The sequence below is a fragment of the Elephas maximus genome, chromosome 13 (genome assembly GCF_024166365.1).
Source record: "Elephas maximus indicus isolate mEleMax1 chromosome 13, mEleMax1 primary haplotype, whole genome shotgun sequence".
Classification (NCBI taxonomy): domain Eukaryota; kingdom Metazoa; phylum Chordata; class Mammalia; order Proboscidea; family Elephantidae; genus Elephas; species Elephas maximus.
In genome coordinates, this window is record NC_064831.1 from 64,711,403 (window position 1) to 64,733,246 (window position 21,844).

At 43.9% G+C, this 21,844-nt stretch overlaps 1 protein-coding gene across 6 annotated transcripts in view; it reads right to left on the minus strand.

The window, feature by feature from the left end:
- EDC3 (enhancer of mRNA decapping 3) overlaps positions 1 to 21,844 on the minus strand; it is a 63,638-nt gene that overhangs the window by 6,593 nt on the left and 35,201 nt on the right. For all 6 annotated transcript variants that reach the window (XM_049905304.1, XM_049905306.1, XM_049905301.1 and 3 more), the window contains 2 exons: positions 17,544 to 17,879; positions 2,892 to 3,045 (listed from right to left, as the gene is read on the minus strand). In XM_049905304.1, the coding sequence (XP_049761261.1) occupies positions 2,892 to 3,045; positions 17,544 to 17,879 (490 nt within the window). The remainder of the gene's footprint in view (positions 1 to 2,891; positions 3,046 to 17,543; positions 17,880 to 21,844) is intronic.

The window sequence follows — 21,844 nt, forward strand, 5'->3', positions numbered from 1 at the left end:
AACAAACGCTGCAGAGTTCTGGCATCTGACCCACCTGTCTGTTCCCGAAATAGGTTCTCCCTCTCATGAAGGAAACCCCCCATCAAGAATCAGAGCAGAGCATGGCAGTCACACATCCAGCAGCAGGGGGCAGAGGACAGGCACTGTACCTCGTTCTACCACCTACAAGCAGTGTCACCTCAGGCTAGTCCTGCGCCTCTCGGAGCCTCCACTCACTCATCTTAAAACAATGGGGCTACTATTTACCTTCGAGGTGAACTTATGAGGATCAAGTCAAATTGTGTTGTGAAAGCACTGCGGAAAACTGCATAGTGCTTGATATACACTAAAATTCTAGATTATTAACTGTGGGTTTGATTTCTCACAGAAAAACCAACAACTGCCATGAGGGATGAGGAATGGCCCTTCTGAGCGCTGAGGCACTGAAGAGAAAGAAACAGGCACAAGATTGGCCAGCCCCAAGAAGCTGGCGAGGCAGGAATGGGACATTCAGCTCCTGCCCAAGAGCTGCTATTTCTGGGAAGCCACTTAATGGCCTCAAATGCCCCTGGGCAGAGCTTATTTCAGGAGCTGCCCCCAGTGGCTGCTATGGGTTGAGGTGCAACAACCACCAGATCAAGGGCTTAATGCTCCTTTAGAGGGCATGCCACACTACTTCCTCCTTTGGGAGTCCCTGTTGGCAATTCTCGGGCACAGGCGAGGCCAGGGATTCAGCAGAGGTGGGAAGCAGATCTAAATCAAGGGACGAGGAGGAGTGAACACCCCACAACTCTATGAGGGGGAGGGGGAAGGAGGGGGAACCTCACATCACATTCAGCCTGGACTAAGCCATGTGTATCAGGGCGACTTCAGGATCAGGAGACACCTTTCATCCAAACACAGCAACACTAGGACACAAGAGATGGAAAGAGGCTGGAGGGCAGAAATGCAGGGTCTACCTGCAATGTCAGTATTCTGGCAAGGACCCTCAAATACCAGGGCTGGAAGCACAGTTGAGGACCGGGTTCCATGTCACAAACAGGAATGGGGCAGCAGTGGGTCTTACGAAGCTCTGTTGGGCTCCAGGTCTGTTGAGTGCTGCTCCAGGAAAACAGGCTTTCCTGCCCTGCTGATTGCAGGTCTCCCTGTTCCTTGGAAACCACCTTCCCCACTCTAGACACCACTCTCCCACAAGTGAGCCAATGTCTTCCTCTTTACTGACAAATCCAACAAACACTTGTCAACTCTAATTTTCCTCGACCTCTTGGTTTTTTTTTTTTTTTTCCTTGGTAGTACCGCTGCTGACCATTCCTTTCTTCTTAAAACACTGCTTCGTTGGTTCTTCAACTCTACCCTCTTGGTTTTCTTACATCTCTGGCTTTCTCTCTCAGCCTATTTTAGAAGGCTCCTCATCCTCCTAACTGATGTTCCCCAGAATTCCACCCTATGCCCTTTCCTCTCTGTATACCTTTTCTTCACATCCCCTAAGGAGACTATTTTTACACTATCTACAAACTGATGACTCCTAGATCTCTATATATGGCCCAGACCTTTTTCTAAAACTTCAGATCCACATTGCCAACAGTCTACTTGGATATCTCACAGGCATCCCAAAGTCAACATATCTAAAACAAAACCCACCATCTCCCCCAAACCTGTTTCTCTTCCCATGTTGTCTGACACAGAAAATGTTATTATCACCATCCAACGAGGTGTTAAAAAGCTAGAAAAATTAAAGTTCAGTAATCATCTATACTGCATTTTCCCTCACCTCCAACATCCAATTATCTTGCCCTGTTGGTCTTACCTTTATTAAAAAAAATCTCTCATCTACCCACTTTTCTGATCCCTGCTTCCCCAGTTGGGGCCACCACCATCTGTCCTCTGGCTTATTGTTAATTTTCTAACTGATCTCTCTGCCACCAGTCTTGCCTCTATTCAATCTGTTGTCCATACTACAGCCGAAGTCATCTTTTGAAAACACAAGACCAATCATGCCGCAGCCCTACTGAAAGCCTTTAGCAGCAACCTACTGCTCAGCTGTACCAAGCCCCCAGATTCCACCCACACAGAATGCTCTGTGGTTCCCCAACAGTGCCATGCTCTCTCAATTCTCTCTGCCCTTAGCATGTGGTACTCCCTATACCTGTCACACATCTCCTTCTTCCTGCTTGCCCCCTGCTAATACCCCCTTGTTCTTCAGGACTCAGCTTGAATGTCATCACTCTGGGAAGTCTAACTGACTTCCCTGGTCTGGAGTAGAAGTGTGGCTTCCTGGAGAATTTTCTGTCTCCTCTACTACAACACTGTAATTTGTGGAGACCTCACTAGGTTACGTGAGGGCAGGAGCAAGATCTTATTCTTTGTTGTATCTTGAGTGCCTACTGCATGAGGTCTGGAACACAGTGGGTGTCAGAAGTGTCAACAAAAAAAATATTGGCACATCTGTTCCTGATAATATAAGCCCAAGGGGCAGGTAGGAACGTACCAAACCCCAGCTCCCCCACCCAGTTGTCAGGGTACTTCTAGAAGTTCTCAGATATGAAGCTCAGGACTGATTTGCATCCCTGCCACCTGGAATGAACTGACAAGACCAGAACAAAGAGCAGGGTTTCTAAAGGTTTCTAGCAGGCAGGCCTCTGGTAGTTAGCAGGAGTTGCAAGGCCAGACAGCTGCTATGGATGAAGGAAGAGTCAAAGGCTGGCTAGCTAAGAGAAGAATGAGGACTTCCAGAAGATAGGTAAGAGGAGGGGCAAAGAAAGAAACCAAGTAACATCCAGGACAGCAATATCACAGCGATGATCATGTTCGGTGGGCAGCAACTGTCTGATGAACTCTTCTGTGGTAGAGACACCGCAGTGGTGACTAGGTAGAGCATTATCACTCACATTCAGCTCCTGCTGGGCATTTACCTGTTGGGTCCTCCGAGTAGGGTCAGTGCCATCTGACTGGCACAGACACCTGTCATCTCCAGTCTTCGCTCCAGAGTCAGCCCATGTTTCTCAGCCACAGACAACAGCTTTTTATGCAGCTCATAGGAAATACTTGGGACAACCAAGCCAGAATCTGCAAGTCAAAAGGTAAGAAAGGGTAAGTGACTACAGGAAATCAGGTCCAGAAACAGATGTGCTCTATTCAGCATTCTGTAAAAGCCAAGACTTGAAGACAGATCCTCACCTAGCCCATCCTCCTAATCTGGGATGAGTATTCTCTGCAGCCCTCCCAAGCTCAAGCAGTGGATGGTGACCTGAGTGACAACTTGTTCCAGTTACCATAGAGCATGGGCGAACTTCAGTTCCCTTAGCAGTCAATGTCACACAATGGAGGCCAAATCTACCAGGAAGTATCTGGTACCACCAAAAAAAGGCCGGCATGGTGTATGTAACAGCAGCCCATCAGCCACATTACAGGAGAAGATGCTTTTCCCACGAAGGGGAAAATGCCATCCCTAGCTGCAAAGCTTCCCTCACAAGCAGGCCCCTAGCCTTTCCCACAAGTGAAACAGACACTAGCTAACTCTCCTGACCCTCTAGTCCCTTCTGTTCTCAATTTTGAGGCAGAATGACTTGTTCATCACATCTGTTTCCTACTTCCTCTTTCTTTTCCTTTCTACTTAGCCCTTCCTCTTTAAGAAATTCAGCTAACAGCTTAATTACTCAAATAATTTGTTATTTTCTCCCAATTTGGGTAGGACGTAACTCAACATTTGTACCACAGGAAAAGATTATATGTAAAGTAACCTATAGCATGTTTTAATAAGATACTCAGAAGAATACCGAATGCTTTTTATTCACCATAAATAATAAGAACTTTATAAAGGTTGGGGAGAACTGTAGTCATTAAAAGTACAATATGGCCAGAATGGACATGAAAAGAGTGGAGGGAAGGAGTATGCTATCTCATTAGGGGGAAAGCAATCAGGAGTATACAGCAAGGTGTAGGAAGCCCTGGTGGCATAGTGGTTAAGAGCTATGGCTGCTATCCAAGAGGCTGGCAGTTCAAATCTACCAGGCGCTCCTTGGAAACTCTAAGGGGCAGTTCTACTCTGTCCTATAGGGTCGCTATGAGTCAGAATTGACTCAACGGCAGTGGGAGCAAGGTGTATATAAATTTTTGTATGGGAGACTGACTTGATTTATAAACTTTCACTGAAAGCATGATAAAAATAAACAAACAAAAATAAGTACAGTATGGAAAATGCCTGGTTTTTCTAGGCTCAAAGCCAAAGTCTACAGCAGCTTGTATGCTTCAAGGAATCTATAGTATTATATGCTTCAGTATCAATGTATGAGGTCCTGTTTCAGAGCACAGAAAGCCAGGACAGATAAGAAAATGGTAAGCTCAAAAACTGTGATCTCTAAGAGCCAGCTCTTGCCTACATCACTGGCTCCCCATTTCTCCAAGATGCCAATGTCATCTTACCAATGGGAAAGCCACTGGGCTGGCTCCAGGGGAGCGGACCTTTTGCCAAGGAGCCCATTGGGTCTCACTGGCTGATGGACCAATAAACACAAATTGCAATTAGCAAGTTATCGTGCAAATGCATGTAACTAGTTTTGTCTGACTGGATCAGATGCCTTTTTAAATCCTGTTTCCTCAACTACATTGAACTGTGAACTCCTCAGTGTTGGGGAATAAGCCTTTTACTTCCATCAGCCCCCACCCTTCTCAACTTATCCTGGCTACTTTACACTTTCTTCTCTACTTTAATAGAGGAGAGCTTCCATCAAGTACTCAAACATACAAAGGATGCGAATCTAGTGAGATTTCTGCTCTGGCCTAACTCAGAGGGCTAACTCATTATCTCACTGCAGTTTCCGAGCCCTGTAGAGAAAAATGTGTCCTCCTGCCTGGTCATTTCAGAAGGAATTTCTTGAGATTCTGTCAGATGTCCAGTCCTACCTACACATATCCTTAAAAGCATACGGGATGAGGGTACGGCCATGCATTTTAACAGCAGGAACCCACGTACAAAGACTGACCCTCCACCCCCCAGGCCTGGATCCTCCTCTCTCAGGGTATGGGAGAATAACAAAAATTTAATATAACAATGATAATAAAAAGTATCTACCCATCAAAATAAATACTATCCTGTCAGTTCACTGTAGCCGTCTACTTGCCAGAGTCCTATTCCCATCTTGGGCAGAGGCCACAAACAATGCCATTGGGAGCACTGAGTCTGCCCTCCCACTCCTTTCTGAAATGTCAGTCACTGGTCCTCCAGGTGCCAGTGCTGGAGGCTGCAGCCTGACCTTGCATGTCAACAGCTGATTAAAACAGCCATTTTTATGGCCTGCTTCAGACACGCACATATTATCAGAACTAATTAGGATAGCAATGTAAAGAAGCTGAATGAGTCCTAAACCACTAACAACCTCTAAGCCAGTCAGACAAGTCACGCACCTGCCTCCTTCACACAACCTCTTTACCTGCAAAGTCACGCGAGGTAGAGCTTTCACTCAAGTTTATGCATTTCTTCACCTATTTATCAGTTCTTTCTGAATTTGAGACTGCTCAGGGCAGTGAGTCTTTCTGGGGCCAGCTCTTGTGCAGTGTGGACAGGCACCCCCATCTTCCTGTCTGAGGGCTTTGAGGGCTCTCTGAGGGCAGCGGAAGCATTCTTTGCTGGCTTTCTCCTTACAGTCCTTAGGGTACAGGGAAAGGCACACTCACCCCACCCTGGCTGGCTAGAGCCTGCAGCTGCAAACTAGCCTGCCTGCCCCACCCTCACTGTGCTGGGGGAAGGGATGTTATCGATGAATTGGTTTATTTTTGTAGCCTGGGGGAGAAAGGCAAAGAGCCCTTTCTGCTCACAGTCTGCCAGTTGCAGGGTCTAGGGCTCCACTGTCCTCTACTCCAATTGCTCTTCAGAAGGAAACGTGAGAGCACCACACAATAATCCTTTTTAACATTTACACAAAGTCCAACCAGTCTGACTGGCTTATCAGAACAGGCAGAGGGAGGAAAAAAAAATCCAAAGGAAGGGAACCAAGAACATAGCGTGTAAATTGCAAACAATAACACTGCCAAAGCCTGAACATGAGCCAAGCTTAATTATGTTTGGGTTGGAAGGTGGATCTTTATTGTTCAGGAATCAAGGCAGTAAAGTCAGTTGGTAGGGTTCCCTTAATATTAATGTGTATTTTACAGCTGTCTGTGAAACAAGAAAGGGAGATATTATAACTAGTTCGTGACAAGCAGAGTACTTCATAGGATCTGATTAACCTTAGGATATCAAGAAAAAGGCATTAAACACACTCGGAACAGGCCAGAATAGGAGTCTTCTCTGCACAGCTCATTTCCACAGGAGGAAGCCAGGGTCATCTTTCCAGGCCTGCTGTAGTCCACACTTCTTCACGTCTTCATCACTTCCATATTGCTTGTACCAGTACGTACCATCTCAGGCTTTCCCCTCCCTTATGACATATGCATGTTCTCACACCTTCCATGTCATTCCTCTACCCTCACACCCTCCACCACCATGTCCAAGCCTTCCCCGGCAACTTCTGCACGTACAGCCTTCCCTCTCATCCTTCAAGCCTCTCCAGTGTTTCTGTTGCATAACAAGGTTCCAACAAGAAAGTGTCATCTCATATATAAAGTGGATCCTCACACTGACACGGTCCTTTGGTTGGAAGGGTTGCATGTGCCTCATGTCTTATCAGTAAAGAGCACAGCACACTAATGGGCATAGGGATCTCTCCAGGACTACAAATTGTGACTCCATTCTGGGGTGGTCATAAAATTGGCAATAACACGTAAGTTCTTTCAGGGATATAAAACCACCATTAAATTCACACCCCCAGACAGACCAACAGTGTACAGGCAGCCCCTGTGGATCTAAATTAAAGCCACCACGAAACACAATTTGGTGTCCAGTGTTATATTTGCAAGAAGGACTGGTTACAAGAAGCCTAAATACTTCTAATACTCTTTATTTTGGTCCACAAGGCCTACCACGATCTGGTCCTGCCTACCTCACCACCTTGACCTTACACCCTGACCCCTGGCATGCTCTAGGCACCTTGGCTGCCTTCTGGTTCCTAAACACTCTAAATTCCTTCTGGCCTCAGGAAACATGTCCTTTCCCATGCTGTCCCTCTTCTGGCACTCTCTTCACTCTTCCAGTGCTGCCTACATACCCCTGGCTGGAACCTCCTCCTTCAGGCCTCAGCTTAAATATTTCTTGGTCTCAGCATGCAGGTTACTTCCTTCATTGTGGTTAATACAATTTGTAGATAACTTTATTTTTTTGCCTGTCTCCCTCACTAGACTGTAAGCTACATGGGGGCAGCAACTGTGCCTGTCTTATTCACTGCGATATCCCCTGGTTCTCCACTGGGCCCTCAGTGCTAGCACACTGCCTGCTGGTACATGGTGCCTGGTGAAGGGGCCTCATAAATATTAACTGAATTAATGAATGCATGACAAGGAGACCTGTATACAACAGACTTGAGGTCAGCCTTAGGGCTGGTTACGCAGGTGAATTAGGGGCCAGCTGTAACCAAAGGCAAGTGTAGGTAAGACATCACTCACTTTCCCCTTTACAACATTTACAACAACTAGACCAATCCTCCTCCCCATGCTGGACCTTACTCCTCCAAGTTACAGCTTCACTGGAACAAGTTTACATAGCAGCCCCTCAGTCTGCTCCAGGTCACATTCTCTTCTGCTTTTAGGTAGACTTGCTCTGGCCCATGCTTTGGACTGAAGAGGTAAAAAGCTTTCCCAACAAGATTACTAATTCACTACAAATGGGAAAAAGTACCTTTACAATACAGAAATCTAGTGGACAACACCTCAACCAAGTGATCCAACTTAAGAGCACCAATCACAGGACAAAATGACATCATGGACCCCTTGATATAATGACACAGCCCACCAAAATTCTGGAAAAACTGCTTAACATGAATCAAATCATAAGGAAACAAAACTGAGGGACACTCTGCAAAGCAACTAACCTACCCTCTTCAAATACGTCAGTATCATGAAAAACAATCAAAGTTGTGGGAACTCTTCTAGGTTAAAGGAAACTAAGGAGCTATAACAACTAAATATAATACGCAATGCTTGATTTAAAAATATAGCTATAAAGGACATAATTGGGACAAGCGGAAAATTCTGCGTATGGATCATACGTGGATAGTGTTATTCTATTAGTGTTAAATTTCCTGAGAGCAATCTTGAACTGTGGTAGGTAGAGGCATGTCTCACTGAACACATGCAGAAGTATTTAGTGTAAAATATAGTGATGAGTGCAATTAAATCACAAATGGTTCAGAATATGGGTATATATGCACACATACACACAGTTATTTATAGACATAAAGCCAATGTGGCAAAACATTATCAATTGATCAATCTAAACGAAAGGTGCATGGTTATTCATTATACTATTCCGGCAACTTTTCTGGAGGTTTGAAATTTTTATCAAAATAAAATTAAAAACAAGAAACAAGAACTAAGTGCTTCCAAATATGGTCAACAAGTGTCTGCAGAGTAACCACATATCAAGTCAATGGGGGGCTTGGGGAGTGGCAGGAGATGGAGAAAATAAAAAAGAGTACGAAAACAGACCCTGTTCCTGACGTCCTACAATCTAGCTGGAAACAAAAAATATACTTGTGAAAAGAGAATACACAATAGTCCTAAACTGTTATTCTGAGCACAAGTGCAAAGTAAGGATTTCAAGCCAGAAGCTGCTGTCAGTAGGTGTCAAATCCTCATTTGGAAGTAGGTCTTGAAAGACAGGTAGGACTGCAGTCACAATGAAGAGAAGATGGGGAGGAACCATGAAAGAAGTTCCCCAGGCCAGAATGGATGTGACCTGTGCAGATGAAAACCTTCCTGCCTGGAACCCAGAGGCTGGTGTTAGGAAGAAGTCAGCTTAGAGCAGTGGGCAGGGCCAGACATCAGAGGGCTTAGAAGGCAAGTCTTTTTATGCAAGACGAAGTTGACGGGGTAGAAAGTGAGGGCACAATGACCAAACAAAGTTGATTTCAAGGGCCATGGGGAGCCTAGCCAGTAGCAGAAGAAACTAAAAGGTCATGACAATTTCAAGGAAGATATTGAAGAAAGAGAATCTGGAGCCAGAATGAACACCGGGGATAAAGGCAGACTGCCTGCCACGGTTACTACAGAAGTAATCACTGTGGCTGCTATTAAATTAGAAAAAATGGCCTCTAGGGTCCCTTCCAGCCTTAAATTTTTATGAGAAAGAACAGTCCAAAGATAGCCCCAAAGTTTCAATCTGGACAATTGAAAAATGGTGATTCCATTGAAAGAAATGGGAATGCCGAGGAGTCATGGATGTGGGTGGTGGAAAACGACTCAGCTCTGATACGGTAAATTTAAGGAGGATGGGGAATACACTGAAGTCAAACTCCTTTCTCACTCTGTATAGACACCTGTGGCTCTGAAACTGCAAGTGGGCAGCATATTGGCAAAGCGGCCACATTAGCTGAGACCAACTCAGTTTCTGAAATGACCAATTGGCAGGTGTCAGGCCATAAGGTACTAGCCTCCAGATCCTCCAGCCTTTAGTTTGAGCTTAAACTCTTAAATTAAAACTCTGGCAATAAGCTGCCATGAGGCCTTTTCTAGGGGCAGGACTGTAGGAAGCACACGGGTTTTACTGGGGCAGGAGTCTAGCCAAGACACCTGTCTGAACACTATTGATCTAAAACCTCATGAGAGTGCCAATGCCCACAATCAAGCTTTTCAGGCCTGTGACAACCCTCCACCTGATTCTCTGGGCCCAGGAACTCTGAAGGATTCCACATTAAAGGGACTGACCACTCCATCTACTCCTGGCACTGGAGAGTCTGCTAGAATCCAAGTTTCCCCAAATCAACGAAGTCGCTGTCAAGGAAAGTCGGCCTACAGAGACACAGTTTCAGAAACCAGGCTCATTAGTTCTGCCGGTTGCAAAGGGCAAGAGCGTAAGTGTATCCATGTAAATGTTTTGGTCTAGAACAAACTTCTAGAATTTACCTCTTGGTGTGTCCCTGTGCCTCTCTTAAGGTAAGTAATGTAGAAGAGATGCCTCCCTCAGAATGACATCTCTGTAGCACCTGACCTAACCTGTAAACAGGATACGGAATGGGGTGGGGGAAGCGGCTGTGGGGAGACTAAGGTAGGAACTGTGTGGGCTGGGGCTATGTCTAAGAGGGCAGTGAAACCATGGCCAACTCCACTGCAGCAGATACTGGATTCTCTGAGTGAGAAGGATTCTCTTCAGCAGCACAAGAGCTGCTGAACGAAGGAGGCCTTACTACCCTCAGGGTGAAACTCTTCAATGGCCACGTCTAAACTCAAAGATTTATTTCTTCCTGATTTCCCTACACACACATACACAAAACAGCCAAAGCAGATTTCCTGGCTACCTATTCTTGAGGAGATAAAGACACTGCTGGCCTTGAAAGCATCAGAAAACTTCTTGAGGGACTCTTGATGATAAGAGGCAGAGGAAAGCAGCCAGGGCTCAGATGAAGAAATGGAATGCCAGCTGTGGAAGATAACTGTCAGCCTGAAACAGTGAAAGCCAAACTCATCCTGAGAGCAAGACATTCCCACTGAGGCTCAAAGATTTAGCTAGCCAAGGTGGGAAGTGCAAGGGAGGCAAGCCACAAAGCAACAGGGACAAACAACTGTGGTTCTACCAGCTGCTCCCCTTCAATGAAGAAACCAGAACTGCTTTTACCAAGCAAATCTGGTATGGGGAAGTGGTGCTGGACTAAGAGGGAGCTCAGACCTAAGGTCACTCAAGCTGTGCCCTTTGCAAAACAGTAAACAGCAACTCTAATGGAGGTCATCCTCATACACATGCTGCTCTGCAAAGCACAGCAGACACACTGTGGAGGTAAAGCAGCATCCTTCGGTCAGAGCAGATGGGGCAACTGCGGAGACACTACCTGAACCAACCGCACCCCACTGCCTCCTGCCAGCGCCTCTACATACTCTGAGACAGAGAACAGCTACACAGTGGAAAACAAATGGTAGGGGTTAAATAAGGAGTCTACCCAAAATGGAGTGCTAATGAATAAATATACCTGAGAAGAATTTTCTAGAAACTAGAGGCTGAAGAATCAAGTCACTTAATAAGTCATTCCTGAACAAAGGTTTACCAAAATGCCTACTTCTAGCAAAATGGGGAGTAACAGTACCACCTCACAGAGCTGCTATGATTAAGCGAGGCAATCCACATGAAGTGCTTAGAATGGTGCCTGGAGCATAGTCAATACCCAGTGAAGGTTAGCTATAATGATGTTCCATTTCCTGAACCAGGCCCCCACTCTTCCCTTTCTGCCATCTCAAAACCTTATACTCACTTCTATTATTTGTCTGTTTATACACCTGGCTGCTAACCAAAAGGCTGGCAATTCAAGTCCACCCAGAGGCACCTCAGAAGAAAGGCCTGAAAATCTACTTATAAAAAACTCAGCCACTGAAAACCCTACGCAGCACAGTTCTACTCCAACACACATGGGTTCACCATGAGTCAGAATCAACTCAACTGGCAACTGGTTTTATACTCCAAGGCTCCCTGAGATGAAAGACAGTATCTTACCTATTGTATCTAGAACAGTGCCTGGCACATAGTAGGTATGCTGTTTAAAAAAAAAAAAAAAAATTTTTTTTCTTAAATAATATTTTACTATGCAGGTTTACACAGCAATTTAGGTTCCCACTCAACAATCTCTACACAAACTGTTTCATGACATTGGCTACATTCTTCACAATGCATAAATATTCTCATTATTTCCATTCTGGTTGTTCTGCTTCCATTAGTGAGTTTCCCTGTCCCCTTACACTTTCATCTTTGTTTTAAAGTAATTGTTGACCTTTGGTCTCACATAGGAAACCCTGGTGGCATAGTGGTTAAGTGCTACAGCTGCTAACCAAGAGGTAGGCAGTTCAAATCCGCCAGGCGCTCCTTGGAAACTCTATGGGGCAGTTCTACTCTGTCCTATAGGGTCACTATGAGTCGAAATGAGTTTGTTTTTTTTGGTTTGGTCTCATATAGATGATTTTTTAAAGAAGCACAGTACTCACGGGTGATATTCTTTATTTTGTGAGCCAATCTGTTATTTCACTAAAAGGTAGCCCCAGGGGCTAGTTTTGGTTCAAGGCTTAAAGAGTACCTCAGAGCAATAGTCTCAGGGAGTCCTCCAGTCTCAACTGGGCCAGTAAGCATGGTTTTTTAATTTTTTTTTTTTTTTTTTTTTGAATCTGAGGTTCTGTCCCACATTTTTCTGCCATTTTATCAGCATCCATCTATTGTGGCCCTGATCAGAATGGTCAGCAGTGGTAGCTGGGCACCATCTAGTTCTTCTGGTCTCAGGGTAGATGAGGCTGTGGTTCATGTAGACTATTAGTCCTGTAGACTAATGTCTTCTTTGAGTCTTTGATTTCCTCCTATCTCTTTTGCTCCAGACGAGTAGAGATCAACAGATGTATCTCAGACGCTGTAAATTTTGATGCTTTGAAATAACCTTACTGCGGCAAATCTTTGCAATTCACACTTGAAGTCAATCATTTATTGAGTAACAATTTTACAAGCTAGGTATTGTGCTAGCTGCTTTCCCACATAATCTCATTTCACTCCAACAGCAGCCGCATGTAATAAGTAATCTCACTTTACAGATGAGAAAACAGGCTCAATAGCCTCCCTTCAGCTATGTAACTCAATTTCTCGACTCTACAAAAGCCCCTTAATTGAAGCCCTTAAGAGCTAATAACTCCCTCAACTCTCTACCCCTCAGTTGCAGCAACTCTATTCTGCTTTCTCTAGGTTCAGCCATAAAGCACTGCAGGAGAATCACAAAACCATATAGACTTGGCTCACTATAAATTCATGTAATCTGACTTCAACCAGACCCTTGCTGCCATTCTTCCTGCCCCCAAAAGTTCAATGTTCCAAATCCTCTTGCTCACTCAACCTTTTCCCACATATTTTCAATCATGAAATCCTATCATATCCCCCTCTGTCACCTCACATCTTGTCTTCCTTTCCATTCAGAGATCCAAACCCCTGATGTGCATCCTGACTACCTGCTTCTTGGATTACATCATGAGCCTAGCTGGTCTTCCCGCTCTGGTTCTAGTCTCCTCTCCCCTCTCATTCTACCTTGAATCCTAGCATATGTCCAGTCTTCCTAAAACCGATTTGGATCATGTCATTTCCCCATCCAAAACCCTTCAGTTGTTGCCCACAGCTACAGGACAAGGACAGCACTGGCACAGAATGCACTCTGTGCTTTGGTCCAAAGCTATTTTTAATTCCTTCTGCTCCCCCACACAAACTCTCTGCTCTGGCCAAACCTCCCAGAGACCAATTTCTCACACAGCCCTTTACCCACATTATTCACTGGCACCTGCCCAGCCAACCAATGAATATCCTCCTCTTCCTCTCTGCCTGGTTAAAACATGCCCACGCTTCCAGGCTACTGTCCTGCTCCCTTGTGAAGCATTCCCTGACCAGCCCAGCCTTTAAGACCTCTCCTGCCTCTCAGCTCCTTGTCCACTTCATATCCACACCCTCACTGGATCTGGGCACATACAGTATCTTTCCATTTCCTATCTCATTTTAATAACTTGAAAGCAAGGACTATCTTAGAGTGACTTAGGTGTAATAAGCACAACATTTTGACGACCCAAACTGTCTTAAATATTTCTTTGAGAATATTATGAATGTTGAGTAAAGATTTTTCTCTGAAGCCTTACCATTCTTCTAAGCAGTGTTTTTTGGAGGACTTCTCACCAATAAAGAGTGCTCACAACATATCTAGCATTTTATAGCTAAACCTAACACATACATGCACACGTACACATGCACACAGAATCAAAGAATCTCTGTTCAAAGAGCTTTCAAATTACAAGTCTGGTCCAGAAAGACCCTGACCAATCCAGGAGTGACCACTGGATACCATTATTCAACAGGGCAGGCCAAGGCTGGAGGGATGTCTGACGATCCATGACTGCCGGAGAGAGCAGCATTGCCAAAGGACCCCGCAGGGCTTGGGTTCCAGAGAGAAAAATTTGGGTTAAACAAAGGACTAAATCTAGTTGCTTCCTAAATGTGTTTTTGCAATCAACGGACCTAGTATAACATCTCCCCCTCACCCAACCACTAGCACACCTGGCAAAGAGCACTGCCAAGAGATCAAGTGAGAGCAATTACAGAACGGCTTATATACTGCTGACACCGCTTGGCGTGCAGTTATTATGCAGGACACCACAGCAAACTGCCACAATCAGGGTCCCAAAACTCAAGCCATCACCAAATGGGTAATAAATACACTGTTCTTCTTTCTTTTGCTCCTCTGGAGATCAGTGAAAAATAAGGTGTTTGGGATTTGAAGACACGAATAACACAAGGTTAGGCTGGAGAGCAGAGTCCTCGGGTGCTGCAAATGGTTAACACGCTCAAGTGCTGAGAGGTTAGAGGTTCAAAGCTCTTCAGAAGAAAAGCCTGGTGATCTCCTTCCAAAAAAATCAGCCACTGAAAACCCCATGAAGCCCAGTTCTAACTCTGACACCCACAGAGTCACTATGAGTTGGCAGTGATTCTACAGCAACTAGTTTAGATTGGGGAACTCTCCAGGCAAATCCCCAAAACTGCTGAACCAAGCTGGCCTGTTTCTGCAAAAATACTAAAGAGAAGAGAAAAGACTATAGTCTATTCTGGCCTTTTCTTCCACTATATTCTTCTTCTTTAACTTATCTGCATTCAGAAGAGGAAAGGAGGTATGATGGATAAGGTTGGTAAGAGCCTTCACCTCTCTGGGCCTCAATGTTCCCACCTGGAAAATGAGATTATACTAGGTGATTGAGTGACCTAAAGCCAATATTTTATGAACCTAGATTATTTCTCCAAATATTCCCGACAGTTTATTCTGATCATAACACCTGGATAATAGACCCAACTAGAAAAGTGTCCCCAACTCTAAGCTATTTGAATACCACGCAGTAAAAACCCGTGTTGAGGCTTGTGCCTTGAAGCTGGAGCAGAGATAAAAACCACCTACAGAAGAAGCTACTCAGCAAAATTAACAATTTGTCTGCTCTATTTCCAGCATTAGACACTGCTTGGCAAAAAAGCTTTCTTTCTACTCATATCACTGTTGAGAACAAAGAGAAAAATCACATGGGATGAGGCTGCTGGGGCTCTCGTGCCCTTCACTGTCATGCACCAGTGCGGTGCACCTGGTCCCTACTCACCAACAAGCTGCCGTACCTGATTACTTGGCCAAGTATCAGCACATGTGGTTTGTAGAATGTTTGCTGATGGCAGTTCTGGGAAAATAGTTTCATATGAGAGGAAAGAACTTTTCACTTCTGTCATTGATCAAGCTGGGGAGGTAGAGTGTGTAGAGGAGAAAATTTCCACCTCTCCCTCTGTCTCCCTTGGCAAATATTTTCTCAGACTCTTTCAGATCTGAGACTCTTTCCTGATTCTCACTCTTAATCTTACCCTTTTAGCCAATTCACTCCAAGGCAGACTACAATCTTCCCAACCCCAGGAATTTCTACAATGTAAAAAGTTTCAGGGAAATTATACACTGCATACCCCAACACCACCACCTAGACTACAGATATAGAGCTACCAGTAGGAGCGGCCTGCAACTGAGGACAGTAAAAAAGGGAGCAGTAGGAGGGAGTGGTGGGCAGGATCTGGGTGTAGTACCAGACTTGCTGGATGATAGCTGCCTTTGAAAAGCGTAAAAACTGGCCATTTAAATTAAGCCTGATTCTGAGTTAGGCTGTTTGCCTTCATACAGGTAGTAAGAATCAAAGGAGTTCAGCAAGTCTGTCAGTGCCACTTAAGAATTAGTAAAGAGGCATGCCTGCAAGCGTCTGCTGGTAAAAGACTAGAACAAGCTAGCAGTCTCTCTTAGCCTGACACCCTGCCTATGTTTTTCACACAGAAAAGCACACACAAGCCTCTATACTCAGCAAAAGCAAATATAATGGAGCCCCATTGTTGACAACAAAAAGCCATGTCTCTGACTTTCCTCCAAAGGCCATTTAAGCTGTTTCCATAATTTTCCCTATAATTGCTACTAGCACTCGAGATTTACATTCCCTTAATTCCATACTGCAAACCAAAATGAAAATAGTATACCCAGTTCCTTCTGTACTTATTAAAATAATTGTGATTCTTTCTTAAGCTCTTAATATCATACAATAACAATGGTTGTCAAACTATTCCAAGAGACCCAGTTAATAATGTGGTTCTGGGATGAAGGGATGAGGGCAGGGACATGGTAGGTCACCTTTCCCACCACCTGTATCTATTTCATATGCCAAGGGTTTGTACTTAAGATTTTATTTGGAGAAAAGGTTCTACTGCTTAAAAAAAGGAACTTAAAAATCACCAAGATAATAGAGCTGGACTATCACACGTACAGTGACCTACATAACTACCAAGCCATCACTTTGTTACATGAGAATTAGAGCTAGCCAATTCTCAGTGACCAGGGCTAGCAGGAGACTAGAATAGTGTAGATATCAATTCTAACTGTAGCCAATGGTTTCAAACATGCATCTTCAACTGTCTTCTTTTGTCTTGCAGCTCCAAGTACCTAGTAACGCAGCTGAACTTCTAGTCAGATGTACAGGCAGTAACAGGAAAGCCAAAGTGAAAACAGATATTAATTATTTGAATCCAGATTGTCAGCCTCTATGCCTTTAATTGCTCAGGCCATCCACACAGGTGCAGGCCATGGAACTCCAGCTCAGGATGGCAGGGGCTTAAGTTCAGCGTATCCTTCTGGGCTCTGCTCCTTTGGTTCCTTCTTGAATGAGCTAGACAGTAACTCATTGTGATCCTCATTTTCCAGGTGAGAAAACTGAGACCCTGCATGGAAGCTGCCAACTCCTCTTAGGTCTCTGGGAACCACTTAGATACTCCCATTCCCCATCACCTGTGGAGGCCTACAGATTTTCTGGATTAATCACAGCTGCAAACACTGCCTGACCTCAGATTGTTAATTTCGGTTTTTCTGATAATAGCCATCCCAGTGAGTGTGAGGTCTATCTTATTATGATTTTGATTTGCATTTCCCTTATGACTAACAGGAGTCCCCGAGTGGTGAAAATAGTTAAGCACTGGGCTACTAACTGAAACGCTGGAGCCTTGATCCAACCAGAGGCACCTCGAAAGAAAGGCCTAGTGATCTGCTTCTGAAAGGTCACAGCCATGAAAAAACCCCAAGGAGCAGTTCTACTCTGAAACACATGGGTAACCATGAGTCAGAATTCATCCAAGGGTGACTGGTTTTTGGTACTGGTTATGCCTTTAACTGTTACTCATAACATACTAAATAGCAGGCCAGATCCTGCCAGATGCTGGATATAAATGGACATGTGGAGAAATTAGCCTCTCCATAGTGACAGGATACTGTATTGTCTGCAATCCCCAAAAGGCAATAATAACGGGCCAACCACCAAGCCACGTGATTCCTGGTACAAAACTCTAACTCAGAATCTGGGTCTCTCTGTTCCAAACAGCATAGAAAAGGAAGAGTAGCCAGGGCACTGTGGGACCTGGTGCAACTCACCCGTGCAGAACTCCTTGCTCACGTTGTGAGGCACTGTGATCCTTCGATAAACAATGGGCTCCGACTCCAGGATGTTCTCATCATGGCGGTACCGAGTAGGCTTTTCATTTGGGATGCCCCGGGAACGGGTACCACTTCTCCTCTCATAGGTGTCAATCTCCTCAAACACAGCTGCCTTGTCAAAAAGGGCCAGGTTCCCTTCGAAATCGAAATCTGTGTCTGGGATCTCCTCAATATCATCCCCGAAGCACTCGTCATCTTTATTCTTCATTTGGCCATTCTTTATGCCACTTTTCTTTGGAGTTGCCTGATTTGGGTGCCTGCTACTAGATGACCCTGGAAAGAAAGAGGGACTAAAGTCAGTGTGTCCGTGTAAAGTGTTCAGTGGAAGTGGAAAATACAGTACACTAACGCCCTTTGCAGAGCTTGTTACATGAACAAAAGTGAAGACGGTAAAGGTGAGCTATTTCTAAATCATTACATGCACAAACTACTACAAACCTCCTTTGGAATAACAGATTTCAAATATTGCCAAGTAACTAGTTAGTGAACATAATAAGCAGTACCCTGGAAATCTTAACCAGTTCTGCCCTTTGTAAGGAAATGTAGTAATGAAAGCAGCTTTTTTTTACAAATTAGTATCAGAAAAAAAGTGGAAGGGCAAGAATATAGCAGTTTCTTCCCACAGTTCAGGGAGGTTTGATTCTGAATGGTCTGGCAACTATTTAAGAAAGAAATATCCCCAGAGTAAAAGAATGCCAAGTCGTCATAACTTGAAGCCCATAAAAAGATACTATTCAACTAGCTCTTAAACCTACACTTACCAAGCAAGCAACCTTCAGATTTTTTAATTTGGTCTCAGGCTAGACCCCAGCAGAAGAGAATTCCTGGTATAGACAAAAGATTCCAAATCTTGAGCCAGAGATGAATCTGTTACTAAATATTGGCATTTTGGCTTATAAACTTGTCTTCAGACTTTTTGGTTAATCTCTTTTCTCAGAATTTTATCACTCCTGCATAAGCTGGTAATATTCCAGCTTCTGAACCATCAAGTGATGAATCATATCAAGCAGTTCTCGTAGAGGGCACACCAAAATGTGCATCAACACAAGAAGCCAGCCAGCCTCTGAGACCCTGTTTGGCCACCACACATCAACCGACTACCCCTCCAGCAGTCAAGGCAGAGATCCCACAGAATTTTCTAATCCACCCATTCCTGAGAATCCCAAATTGAATTTTCACTGTGGTCCCCATGGGGCCACCCTGGAAGGGTAGACCAAGTGAATGACATGCCAGTGAATCTTTAACGTGGTCTAAATAAATCTGAGATAATGAGCTCCCCAGTTACTGAAAATCCTCAAGTGGAGGTTAGAATGATCATGAGTAAACCCTCATACCCATACCATCCCAACTAGATTTTTCTCTTTTCACAAGCAATACCTTTCAACGCACCATTCTTGTCAAGATCCACCAATGACAACCTTGTCACTAAATCCACTTAACACTCTTCAGGAATGCTCATTTTACTTGGCTTCTCAGGAGCAATGAGGAGAACTGACCACTCCCTGCTTGACACACTCCTCTCTCGGAGTAGTCCTCATTTTCCTCTTAGCCTCTCTAATCACTCCTACTCCCCTGCCCAGCCTCTAAATGTTGCAGTTCTTCCGTTGTTTGGAACTTAACCCTTTTTCACTCTACCCTCACTCCTTTGTCAATGCTGTTCACTCCCATAGTTTTAAATACTCTCTATAATGGCCAGTGACTCCAAAATTTGTATTCTTAGATTGGACCTCTGGGCATCAGATCCAGATATCCAAATGATTCCTTAGATGTCTCTCACCGGCATCTCAAACTCAACATATCCAAACTTAACTCTTGCCTCTCCCCACCTCCAAATGTGTTACTTCTCTAGTGTTCAGTAAAAAACACGCAGCCACTCATGCCAGGAACCTGAGAATCTTTAATACCCCACACACCCAATCTTATCCTCAAGTCCTAATAATTCTACTTCCTAAATATCTTCCAAATAGTTTTTTCTCATCTCTAATACCACTACTAGCCACTATCTCTCTCTCCATGACTGTCATAATAGCATCCTAACAGTCATTCTTCCTATCCATTCTCTACATGACAGAGTGCCCTTTAAAAAAAAATCAAATAGGATTCAGTTACTCCCTTGCTTACAACCCTTCAATGGCTCTTCACTGTACTTAGGATATAAACCAATAACTTCACCATGACCCATGAGCCTAGCATAGCCCCCTTCCCCTTCACTCACTGTTTCTAACTTCACTGGCCTTTTCTTTGTTCCTAGAGTGCACATGCTTCTTGCTACCCAGGGCCTCCAATTTCCCAAACTATCATAACTTGTTGTACAAGAAAAATGTTAAATACTTTTACAATTACCAACTTGAAAACTAATTTGTGTTACACATTTGAAATGATAAAATCTTTTACTATCTTGGGCCTCTGGTAACATTTATTTAAACTTTGGTCTTTTTACTGGCCAATCTTTTTTTATTAAATGGCTATACAACTAGTAAATCATAGCGGGCTAATTTTGCAACCCCCTTTTATCCAACAAAAATACCACATAAGGAGAAAGAGACTTATACATCATAATGAAATTAAGGAATTGAAAGGTCTACCTACCACTAAAGTAAAGGCTGGTTATTGGTAAGTCCCCAAAACCTCAAGGACCCAGATGAGTCTTGCTTAAACACCAATTGTGTTACAGAGATAAGAAAACAGAATACTCGAGGGAATTTCTGGGTCTTTTTGCTCCTATTGTGAAATTTTGCTCCCTGATAACATGTCTCCCTGACTGTCATCTATTAGTTGTTCATCTACTTATTACTGGAAAGCAAATTTCAAAACATCCATCTGCTCATCGCATTCACTCTGTCATTCCCCAGTGTCCCTAATGATACTTGTCCAATAGAATAAGAAAGTGGTATTTAAGCAGATCAGCACCCTTCCCCCCGCCATCTAATGGCATACATACGTAAACATATCTACTAGTCCCAGCCCACTGAGGGAAACAGGGTGGAAAGACAGTGTTACATTCCTAATGCTGCTTAACACAGGGAAAGAGCAATGGACCATGAGGAGACCTAGGATCTAGCTGCAGTTCTGTCATTAATATGTTATATAATCTTACACCTGTCATCCAGCTTCTCAGGGTCTCAATTTTCTTGTGTGTAAAATGTTCCATGGGGTATCCCCAACAGTTTCTAGCACATAGTAGGTGGTCAACAAGTATTTAACAAATTCACCAATGGCAGCAAAATCAATTACAAAAATTATTCTGAAAGGTGCACTATGCAAATATAATTCATGCTCGAGCCTTCTGTTACAGATTGAATTGTGTCCCCCAAAATATGTGTTTTAAATCCTAAATTCTGTGCTTGCAGTTATAATCCCATTTGTTAATGAGGCAGGATTAGTGTAGGGTATCTTCTAAGTCAATCTTTTTTGAGTTATAAAAGACCTTAAACAAGCAAGCAGAGCAGATATAGGGGAAAAGAAATGCCAAGCCACATGAAACTGCCCAGGGACAGAAGCTCGGAAGAGACAAGGACATTCCTCCAGAGCCGACAGAAACAGAAAGCTTTCCCCTAGAGTTGGCACCCTGAATTCGGACTTTACTAGCCTCCTAAACTGTCAGAAAATAAATTGTTTATTAAAGCCACCCACTTGCGGCATTTCTGTTATAGCAGCACTAGATAACTAAGACATCTTCTCAACTGAAAATACTGGTATGGAAAAGGGTTGTACCGATGATGGTTGAGTGAAAATAAGGTTTAGGTTTCAAAAAACAACACTGACCAAAATTATGAAGGGCAGAAGAGCAGTTTAGACATTATAAGCAACTCAGATTATGAACCACTACGAAGCTAGCCAAAGTCTGGGTTCTTAAATACTATTTCCAACAATTTGATAAAACATTTAGCGATACCATGCTGAATGCCACAGCTAGGTGCTAGGAATACAGTAATATAACCAAAACACGTGGCTTAAATGTATATATATGCAAATAACTAAAATATAATGTTTTTAGAAAGTACCATGGAAATATGGATGAGAAAGCAGAGCTGGATTAGGAATGGGAAAGCAGGCATGAAAATACAAAGTCAGGATAACACCATCGGCAATACATGCAGGAAGGGGAAGGGTAAGAGTCCAGCTGCAGGATTATCAATGCACTGCCTCAGTACTCTATCAAATCGTCCTGTGGGGAACAAGTCTCTCCCAGCGGTGTCTGTGCATCCCCGGGGGTGTGCGGGACGATCCACTGGAAT